At 53.9% G+C, this 10,425-nt stretch overlaps 3 protein-coding genes across 3 annotated transcripts; 1 reads left to right on the top strand and 2 right to left on the bottom strand.

Annotated features, from left to right (window-relative positions):
• Nucleotides 1-486: 486 nt before the first annotated feature.
• On the bottom strand, nucleotides 487-1,904 carry L226DRAFT_573755 (uncharacterized protein; the record flags this gene model as incomplete). The annotated part of the gene is made up of 6 exons (XM_067684916.1): nucleotides 487-784; nucleotides 840-991; nucleotides 1,045-1,170; nucleotides 1,223-1,344; nucleotides 1,402-1,611; nucleotides 1,679-1,904. 6 exons carry the CDS (start codon nucleotides 1,902-1,904, stop codon nucleotides 487-489), a joined length of 1,134 nt encoding a protein of 377 aa, XP_067532114.1.
• A 460-nt stretch (nucleotides 1,905-2,364) lies between these two features.
• Nucleotides 2,365-5,881, bottom strand: L226DRAFT_547241 (uncharacterized protein; the record flags this gene model as incomplete). The annotated part of the gene is made up of 12 exons (XM_067682484.1): nucleotides 2,365-2,605; nucleotides 2,649-3,673; nucleotides 3,721-4,127; nucleotides 4,152-4,176; nucleotides 4,201-4,284; nucleotides 4,309-4,359; nucleotides 4,390-4,443; nucleotides 4,468-4,740; nucleotides 4,774-4,905; nucleotides 4,927-5,283; nucleotides 5,321-5,507; nucleotides 5,664-5,881. The coding sequence occupies 12 exons, from the start codon at nucleotides 5,879-5,881 to the stop codon at nucleotides 2,365-2,367; spliced, it is 3,054 nt and encodes a 1,017-aa protein (XP_067532113.1).
• A 1,977-nt stretch (nucleotides 5,882-7,858) lies between these two features.
• On the top strand, nucleotides 7,859-9,321 carry L226DRAFT_573753 (uncharacterized protein; the record flags this gene model as incomplete). The annotated part of the gene is made up of 5 exons (XM_067684915.1): nucleotides 7,859-7,991; nucleotides 8,044-8,095; nucleotides 8,152-8,422; nucleotides 8,472-8,750; nucleotides 8,803-9,321. The coding sequence occupies 5 exons, from the start codon at nucleotides 7,859-7,861 to the stop codon at nucleotides 9,319-9,321; spliced, it is 1,254 nt and encodes a 417-aa protein (XP_067532112.1).
• Between the last annotated feature and the right edge of the window lie 1,104 nt (nucleotides 9,322-10,425).

Raw genomic sequence — 10,425 nt, 5'->3', positions numbered from 1 at the left:
GTCGCTCGAGTCCCTTGCGTGCAATGAGGCGAGGACTAACAGGTGCTCACGGCAATAGTAGGAAGAGGGTAGATTAGGCGGGGAGAAGCGGTAGGAGCAGCAAGTTGCGGTCAAAGTCCATGCTCAAAGTTCTAGTTTGCATATATTTGTGCACATATGGACAATTTCGGCGTTATCAATACACCCACCGCCCCATTCGCCAGAATATACAGTGCGAATCATTGTAAAACTCGCACCAGCACCCTCCATTCAAATTGTCTTGCACGACCGAGCTGTAGGCGGTATGTCAGTTTCTGGTGACTAGCATTTGGTCTTCCCACATACGCAATGAGCTCGATGGAGAATAAGCCCCTGTCTTTGAGATCTGCAGTTGCTGAGTGGACTACCTTCAGGGCAGGAACCCCCTGCCAGCATGTTCCTTGCCGAAGGGCTTCTAGATGTGTCGATAGGATTTTGTTGCCTTCATTCTTCATGTGCTCGGTACATTCAGATGGATGCATCCAAGGTGGGGTGGTACCGCTCAGCATGTTCAAACTGCGTACAAGGAACCATTTGCGAATCTGTTGCAAGCATCAGTGATACAGGTGGCTTGTCAAACTCGTAAAGGCCTACGGTCTGTGCGTTGCTAGTCACCATCATGTGAAATGTTGCTGCAAGCAGGTCGTGCGTTTTCAACAGGTCGTCATCCACTTCTTCAGGTAGCGCTGATGTGCAGACGTAGATGTCCTTGGACGTAGAGTGGCTGTACTCCAAAGTGCCGATGACGCGAACAAGTTGGCCAACGCTAGGTAATCCAGCAGTCAGCAGGAAACATATGAATGACCCAAGTGTGAACTGACACGATATCACGGTAGAGGACATGAGCCAAGTCTGGTGACACGTTCACAAAGTGTTTTACCATTGCGGTTCTCTTGCTTTTCAGGTCCTTGATCCAGGTAAACTGATACCCTCCCGAGTATGTCAACTTGGCCACACAGCCCACAATGGCGACCTGGCGATTGTCATTACATACTATGTTGTTTTTGCAAGCATCCAATTACTTACTTTAGATAGCACAGAGCCCCACAGGGTGCACGGAGTGTTGTTGCGATGAGTAGGAAGAATCGGTTCTGCACAACAGATGAGGGTGTCAATATCGAGTAGAATAAACCCGTCATGACCGAGCGTTCCCTGCGATGAGGATGTCAGAACTATGCCGCAAATAGCGGTAAGACGCGCTTACAACATCGACTGGGAGCTGATATTGAGCAATGACTTCTTTCAACTCCTCTTGTATGTTTTGCGCCCGAAGATAGTCTGTCTGCAGCAGTTGCCTGAAGTCCTCTGTGGCCCAAGAAGTTGGAACTATTAGAGTGCTGAGTTAAACGTCTTGATGCAACGCCGATATAACATGAGACATACTTGTGCACGCCTCTGCCCAGTGCTGTTCTCCTGGCACAGCTGATGGTGGCATGCAAAGAGCGCCGTTCAGGATGCGAATAATGTGTGGAGAATATGTAGGGTTTTGCACGATGTCGTGCACTTTGAGCTGTTGGCGAGGTGTTGCCACCTGGCTGGTGGGGGGAATTGCTGATGTGTTAGAGCGGGCAGGATGCTTAGGCTCTGATGCACCTGACCAGGGCGCATAAAGATGGATTAATATCAGAATTGTCTGCGGGTCATGGCCAAGTGCGCCTACCTGCCGGCGCGTTGACGGGAACCGTTTGCGCAGGTTCTGAGATGGGTTTGTCCTCGGCGCAGAGTGTGCGATATTGTTGTGGTGCCCTTTTTGGTACGCGCACTTTGACATGAGGCTGGTCATAGGTAGCCTCGGCGTTCTCAGCTACTTTGGCCGCCTCCTCCCAGATTGACTCGGGGAGTTCATTGTAATACTCCTGCGATGAGGATGGAGCATTATCAGACATGCTGTCAGTTGGAAGCAAAAGTGCAGGGGTGCAGGGCAAAGGTGCAGGGGTGCAGGGCAAGCATGGCGCCAGCGGACGGTATATATAGTATATTTGCCTATCAGATTGATGTCATCGATGCCTTGGTGATTGCTATCATGGATAATCACATGGCGCGTCCCAATCTATAGAACGCCTACTGGAGGTCGTCGTCCTCAGTGTCATTCCGGCCGAATAGCATGTTCTGGACCTCATTATCATAGTCCCCATCCTCGTCGTCATCGTCTGTGCCTGCAGGCATCGCGTCCTCATCCTCGTCAGTTTCCTGAATGGGGTATGGTATCAGACACTTTGTAGGGGCGAAACCTGAGAAGTGCACCTCTTCTGATTGTTCTTCCTCACTGCTCTCTCGTTTGCGCTGCCAGCCATTAGAGTGAGCAGTCAAGCGATTTTAATAATATGCTTTTGGTCACCTTTGTGCCTACAGGTACCGATTTCTCAGTAGCGCTTCCTGCTTTTGTCTGCCTCTTGCGCGTTTGAGGGGGACGTTTCTGGTTTTTAGCCTTTGCTGACCGCTTTGCATTTGATTTTCTGGTGAGATTCTGGGCAAAGTGGCGAGTGTATGTCCTGGCCACATCTGCGTCTTCATAAGTGGCAATGCTCTTGAAGAGGCTGCGCCTGAAGGCCTGCTGAGAAAGTGTGGCTCGGGGTCCTCGTGTGGCCTTTCTGGATGTGCGCGTGCCGATTTTCTCTATGCGATAGTACTCTGGATTGGTGACGATAATGATGGCGTCGCCCTCCTTCTTCCACACCCAGCCATAGCTGTCACCAGTAGGGGCGGAGGAGGCTGGTAAACATTGGATGCGTGTGAACATGTAGGACAATGCGCTGTGGAGGTCGTCGCGACCGGCGTCGTCTAGGGAGGAGAGGGCGGAGTGATAGAGAGCGATGTAGCAGGGCTGTTGCTGGAGGATGTACCATTGTGAGCCTTTAGGAGGTGCGCGACCTGGGGGAGGAAAATAGAGTGCCACACGGTCTTGAAAGGAGGGTTCGCGCTGAGCGACGATGGAGCCACGCAGGCCTGCATTGCAAGCTGTGAAGGAGATGCGGAGAATGCGGTCGTTGAGCCCTGAGATTGACCACATCTCCATTGCTTCCTCTATTGTCTTGGGCCAGATGCGCACACGGGGGCACAGCCAGCTTGGACGTAGAAGGTGCCAGATGTGCTGGGTAAATGCGACAAAGAGCTTGGTGGCTGTTGGGTTGACATCGACGAAGGGGTCAAACGACCACTCCTTCATGATGGTCTCTGGCCTGCCCTCGATGCACTGTACGAGCTCAGACCAGGACGGTGATGGGCCGAGGGGATAGGCTAGGGAGGGATCGAGGTTGACCTGGTGTGGATGTCTCCTTTTGCGTGCTCTCACGCGTTTGGCGTAACCGAGACACCTGCGGACATCGTCGTCGTCGACCTCCTCAATTTCAGGAATTACGTGCAGGTTGGTGAGGTCGAGAGTGTGAAGGAAGAGGGCGCCGAAACGGTTGATAATCTGCTGAGCTGCCAGGAGCGCGAGGGAGTGGCGAACGTGAGGAAAGATAATCTGCGGAGTGTTGGTGACATGCTGGAGCATGTAACAAAGGAGCGAGGTGATGATGCCATAGTTTGGAGGAAGGAGACGGCTGAGATGAATCTGGAGACTCTGCAGTTCCTCGACGCGCCATGCGCAAAAGTCGAACCAGAGTTTTGTTGGAATCCAAAGGACTGGATTTGAATCCAGAAAGTCTCTGGTCTGTGCAATGGTTAGCGGCCAGCTCAGAAATAGGCAAGGGCGCTGACCATTTGGGCTGCCTTTGTAAATATATCCATGACTGCCTGGCCACCTACGCGGTACTCGTCGCGGACGCCGTAAGTGGTGTTGACTGATTTTCCGCGAAAAAGGGAGATTCTGCACTGACACTCGTTCATATAAGTCTCGTTGACGTCGTAGGCATTGCCGTCCTCGGCAAAGAATGGCCGGTTATCGGAGGGGCGGGTCATCTCATACTGGAGGTTGTATGCGGAGCGGAATGTGATGTGGGTGAGATAGGAGCGCTCGCGAGCCATGGGTGCCTGAAGGGCACCGTATCGTGAGAGGGTGCCGATGTTGTGCTGCTGGCCGCGATTGAAACCGCCTGCTGCGAAGGACTGCTCTAGCACTTCGAGTCTCCACAGGCCGGTGAGGGGCTCATTATCGGCCATTGAGTCTGTGTCTGGAGTGAAAGCAAAACCGACGTCTATAGTCAGTTCACCGTTCTGGCGATCGAGCATGTAGGCGACGTCGAGACTAGGGAACCGCTTTTGAAGGCGGGAGAGGGGGGTGTTGATCGGTGAGATGTCAGGGACAGCGACATGGGTCTGATGCTTCAAGTTCTTGGCGTCGAGCACGAAGAAGAATGAACCGTAGGGTGAGAGGTCTGGATCGTTTTTGATGGTATTCTTCATCGTCCTTTGCATATCCTCGAGCACGGTGTTCTCGACGGCGACTGTCTTTGCGCGGAAGAGATGGCCGGAGCGCTGTGCCTTTGAGCCAGCCTTGAGAAGGACGTCATCTACGGTTGTAGAGCCGTAGGCATGCGACACGAGGCCTGCATGTGAGCGGAGGGCGGGAAGCAAGACGTTGTCCCAAAACTTGCGCTGAACTTCAAAAGGCATCAAGGCCTCTCTGCGCCCGCGATCGTCGCGGTGAAGCATGCGTGGAAAGCAGATGTAAATGAACATTGGAGTGTCGCCTTCGCTGAGCTTGCCGAAGACGGTGTGAGGGATGACGCTGATAGGTGTCATCAGGGTGTTGTTCCACGAACGGGAACGGGACCGTGACTCTGCATCGGAAGGAGGAGGAAGGATGTTGACATAGACGTGATTGTTTTTGCGAATGGGGGGTGCGGTTCCCATTGTGGGTGTGAGCGCGATGGAGATGGTGTCTGCGACATGGAGCTTTGGGGTTACCCAGATGATGCTGTCTATGTCGACGTTGACGAGCATCTTGTCTTGTGAGGTTTCCACCGCGTCGCGTTCGAGATCGAGGCATATGAAGCAGCCATCGAGCCACTTTCCACACACGAACATGTCCCTGGTTTGTGAGCGGAAAGCGGATTTGGCCGTGTCAAGCAGCTTGGACAGGCCGCAGATTTTAACCTCGGGGTGGATCTGGGCAAAGTCGGGAAAGTTGCGGTCGCCCTCCACAGGGTTACGGACGGTGTGCAACTCGGGAAAGTAGGAGCGGGGGTTGTAGGTTGTGGTCTGGGGAGCTCCAGGGGCGAGAATGTGTTTGGAGACCTGCCATGGCGATTGGAAGTAGTGCATGTAGGGGAAGCGAGTAGGCAGTCGGTACCCATAGTCACGAAAGATTGTCCAGCTGCTCTCTCGTGAGCGGGCCCCGAGGGCAGAAGGGACATACATGAGGGTCTCCGAAGCGGGTGTCGTCGCCGAAGCTCTCCTCCAGTGTGGGGGCATCAAAGTAGTCATCGTAGCTGTCGTTGTGAGCGACCCAGATCTCTCGATGTTGCTGTAGTGCTGGTGGCTCCATTGTGCGGGTGAATCGAGCGGGGTTGGCATGCGCGACGTCTTGCGGCTGCTTGTACGCCCTTCCACGAGGTCGAGGGCGATGATGCCGGACGGCGCCTTGTTGAGGATGGAGAAGGAAAGGGTCATCGATATCATCGACATTGTCGTCATCCAAGGGGGCGGCGGTATGGTCCTGTGCCGCCTGGTGAGCGTGAAAGTCGGAGTTCAGAAGAGACTGCATGTTCCTCCAAAGGCTGCCTGCCTGTCTGCAGTTCTGACATGCCAGGATGTCCTGCCACAAGCTGTGGAAGACGTCGAGATTTCGATAGGCGCCATTGATGATCAAAGGGAGCTGGTCTATCATATCTTCTCTGGGCACCAACTCTGTCCTTCCTGGATCGTCGCGGCCCTCGACAGACTCTTGCCAGATCGACCATTCATCAGGAAGGTCCATGTCAGGACCGCTTGTGAGGGATGTATAGTCGTGATAGCACTGACGGAGGATGTGTGGAACTTCCTGCAACATCTGCATGCGAGTGAGATGGGAACAGTGATGAGGGGGCAGGGAGAGAGAGCCGTCTGTTGTGCAGTTCAACCCATTGTCCATGATGTGAAGGGCTGTGGTAGCTGCGATGATGCCGCAGTCGACGCCGTTCTGTCTAAGGACGACATTTACAGGGGAAATGTCCTCTAGAGGGGGCATCTCCCACCCATGGAGAAGGCAGATTCCACGGTAGAAAGCGGGGCCGCCCCAGTCATGCCATCTGTCGATGGTACTGCTATGCTCAGTCCGTCTGACGACGAACATCCGCTTGTGCTCATGGTCGACAATGATGACAAAGAAGTGATTCCAGTCTTCGTTTATGACGGCGGTGATGATAGGGACGACTGGAGTGAGACCATGGAGGGGAAGGTTGTACGAGCGCCTGTATCTGTCGACAGTGTGACGTCTCATGTGAAAGTCTAGCTGGGAGGCATCGGCAAGCAACATGGATATCGCCTGGGGTAGAAAGCGAACTGAAGGGTGAGGAAGATGCCACCAGTGGGAGGCCAGGAAAAGGGAAATGATGCTTAGGTCGATCCAGGATCCGCTTGCGAGGCTGCCCAAGCTTTCTACCGCGTCCTCCCACAGGCGTGGGACACACATGGCCTTTCCTGAGACAGAGATGGTCAGTGTGCTGCAAGGCAAGGAAATGTGCGATGAATGCTTATGTGCATGATCAAGATCTGCATTAGGCAGAGGCTGTATGCGAACTGCGGGCGAGTGAGGAGGGGATGGAGGTGGAGAGGGTGAGCAGCTGAGGACTCTAGCCTGCTCTGGCTGTGGGTCCACGTATTCGTCTTCGCTGTCCGAACTTTCTGAGCCCTCGGTTGAGGATGATGAAGGGGCTGAGGACGAAGAGGACGATGAGGAATCGGTGTCGATGTTGCCGTCGCTGGTACGGTACTCATTGAGTTGCCTGATCTGCTGCAGAATGCGGCTGATGTCCTGGTCATTGGTCAAGCTTCTCATGGGCTCTGGGTCCTGTTCTGCGTAATAGAGATAGACAGGCGTGCTCTGCCTGCTTGGGGTGCTATAGAGGCCTGGGGTGGATGCGCTGCGTTGATCTCCCCGTCACCGCTGTGTAAACATGTTAAATGACTGCATCGCGTCGGAAGGGTCTGTGGTTGCGCTTAGAAGGTGGCCGTTCAATTTCCTGGTGATACGTACCATAGAACGGATTTGGGGAAGATATCGGCAAGGGTGCTGGTGGCGGTGAGGGGCCTGATGGGGCATCTGAGGGTTAGACCATGACTTTAGCAAAGTACAAGCAGACTAACTCGTTGTTGGACTGTCCTCATCATTGTCACGGATGCACACCTGGTTCCATGCAGCGAGCAAATCCTCCTCTGAGAGGTTTGCGGCATCCTGCTTGCATGTGATTGTGACATTGAAGATGGAGTCGACATCGCTCTCGGCGCCTGAGTCATAAGGGGTGTTTATGCCTGGGTTCTCCTCCCAGCCATCGTCATTGTCTTCGCTTTGGAGCGAGTCTCTGATTGCGTTTCTGCGGTCGTATTCGCGGTTTACATGTGCGGACGCTGGATGCAGGTTTTTGGTGTCATTTGAATGACGCAGAAAGCGCCACAGGTAAGGACTCACTTCTTCGAGCCATCGGGGTGCAGGGTTTGACAGGGGACAATTGAGTTGAGAGTGCCGAGGGCGCCGGTTCTTTTAGCTTCAACAGGCCAATCTCTAGCCAGGGCATCTGTTATCAGTCATTATCAGCGCCGATCAGCGCATCGCCGATCGCCCCTGCCAAGCGCGCATCACTGTGAACATGTGGCAGCCATGTGCTGGCCATGCAGGACGGCTCCGGTATATAACAGCTGATCGCAGCTGATGGGTCCGTGTGTGCGATTGTGGTCACCTCTAACTGTTCCGCCTGCTATGTCCCGCAACCTTTGCCGCCGTCGCGGCAGCCGACGGACCCAAAAGGACGCTCAGCCTGAGATGGAATGCGCACATGATGCGCTAACGTCAGTGCAGTTTTCCCGTTTGCCGGAAGTGCCGTTTGCCACGTGTGAGTTTGTGATATGGAGTAGCAGTGGGCCGTTCTTCTGACAGCGTTCCAGTGCACGACCCTGTGGATGACGAGGTCGCCCTGAAGGTTCGCAGGCAGGATATGTAAGTGATCTGTGTCGCATTCAAGGGCGATTTTTGGGACTGATCATTTTGGGAAGCGTTGACCTCATGCCGATCAAAGATCCGGAGAGCTTGTCGCAGGTTCGACAGCGATCTGTGCAAGCACGTCAGATAGAGGATGATGAAGAGGAGGAGGATGGGCCACTGCAGGCAGAGGAAACACCGTTTGATCCTTCCCTGTTGGTCAGCGACGATGACAATGAAGGGTATCACACCTACACATGCAAAGGCGTGATGGTCAGCAGCGCACCCGCCGAACACTGGCATGTGGTTGTGCTTGACATCTGCCGCGATGAAAAGCAAGGACAGGTATGAAGTTGGGCTAGCTGGTTTGTGCCATGCTAACATGCTATGATAGTGCTATGTCAAGCTTCAGTGGTTCTACAGCGCAGCGGACTGTCAGGTGTTAATATCGCCGTCTGCTGGTCTGCGTAAATTTCAGTCAACGATGGGACCTCTGGAGTATCTGCGATCTGATCATACCACGATCAATGAGGTTGAGCGGATTTCGGCGATGAGCAAGCTGGTCATGTCAGATTTGCGCGCTCTAAACCTTCCTCCCATTTCCCACAATGTGCCATGGAGCCGCGGGCCGATAGTGAACATACGCCCCAAGGGTTCGCGGCTTGCAGCTGAGGTGAGACATTGTTTGCTGTTGTATTGAATGTCATTGACGTTCATGTGTGCAGGGGGGCGACGGCTGTATATGTCTTTTGAAGGGCTGTCGATATGACCGGAAATATGTTCCGGCAGATCACGTCATAAGGTACTGCCAGGACGATGGGTGTCAACGGTGGTACCACGCTGCCTGTCTGTCGGCCCACATGTCTTTTGAAGACATCACGCCTATGGTCCGCCCGCAGTCGCTCTACCGGGGGAGGGAACTTCAGGAGGGTGGTGGAAGGGTCGTCTTTGCGAACCTTTTGCTGTCGCCCATTCGACGTGCCCCTGCGGACAAATGGGTGCCGAATGGGGCGACTGGATACACCCGTCCTCTGTCCTTTGAAATTGTCATTTGCGCCGCGCGGGCATTGTGGGAGTCCAACCGCATTCCGTTGACGGCTGTGGACGATGACAAGTGGTTCCGCAAGGAGCTTGCCCCTGCTGGTGTGCTCACACGGGAGGAGCGCAAGCGGCGGGCGGCGCAATTTGTGGCTCTTCCGATTCCTGGCTACTACATCTGCCCCACGTGTGGTGCGGTTGTGTGACGGTTGCGGTAGAGTTGCATTCCTACCTACTCACTCCCACACCACTGATGTCGTCCAATTTTTTACTCTCCAGCACCACCGTTGTTCTCTGTCCACAAACTCATCCCAAATGCCATGTGCAAGGCGGACCGCGGCTGCTCGGCTGTTTGTATATGGTTCAGCATGCGTCAATAGAATGATTGTTGATGGAAAGGTGCACGCACGCGAGAAACTCGATTGACCAGATGTGCTGTTCCTGCAAGGACGAGCTGGCATGAACTATCACTGCCAGCGATGGAACGCCATCCCAGCACGATCCGTTGCACATCTCCTCGAGGCTGTTGTCCAGTGCGATGGCGACCTTTTCGATGTCTTGCCTGTCCACTGGGACGTTGTCTGGCATGCGCATTTGACAAGGAATGTTCAACTGTATTAAGCCTCGCAAAAATATCCAATGGCGCATCTAAAGTGGCTCCATGCTGTGAGATATTTATAACGCCTATAGCGCTGAAGTGTTGCACTGACCGTGCGTACCGTGACGCGACATACCCTCCGATATGCCTTGGCCAGGTCGGTATGAATGCGCAACTGGTCTGATCGGATAACCTCAGGTACCACGCAGGGCACGAGGAGCACTTTTTGGTCCGCAGTCGAGATTTCCAATTGCAAGGTTCCGACAATGCGAACTTGTTAGGACTATGCGCACAAGTCGAACTCCGAAGGGAAGTCCGAAGTCCGAAGTCCGAAGGTGCGCGGGAATGAAGACTTTGGCGAAGTTATTGACCAACGCCTGAAGAGTCGTCGATGTCTTCAATTTGCGGAAGTCCGACAAGAGGCTCCGGAGTTTATACCGGAGCAAGCTACGAATAAGAGAGTCAAGCAGAGAGTAAGGAACAGAGACGAGAACAGAAGTCAGAGGTCGAAGGTCGGAGGTCCGGTCGGAAGGTCGGACGGAGATCAGGCGGAGGTTGGCAGAGAAGTCAGATAGATTGAGTGCTGAGTAGTCGAGTGGGTAAACGAGATATTAGAACTGAAGAACTATGCGACTGTAAGGTAGGGTTTATATACGGAAGTCCGATAGGAGTCCGACAAGAGTAGGGACAGGAGGCGGACTGCGGAGATGAC

This window comes from Lentinus tigrinus (genome assembly GCF_003813185.1).
Source record: "Lentinus tigrinus ALCF2SS1-7 unplaced genomic scaffold L226scaffold_28, whole genome shotgun sequence".
In the NCBI taxonomy this organism is placed as follows: domain Eukaryota; kingdom Fungi; phylum Basidiomycota; class Agaricomycetes; order Polyporales; family Polyporaceae; genus Lentinus; species Lentinus tigrinus.
The sequence above is the reverse complement of the archived record's forward strand: the minus strand, read 5'-3'. Positions and strand labels throughout refer to the sequence as shown.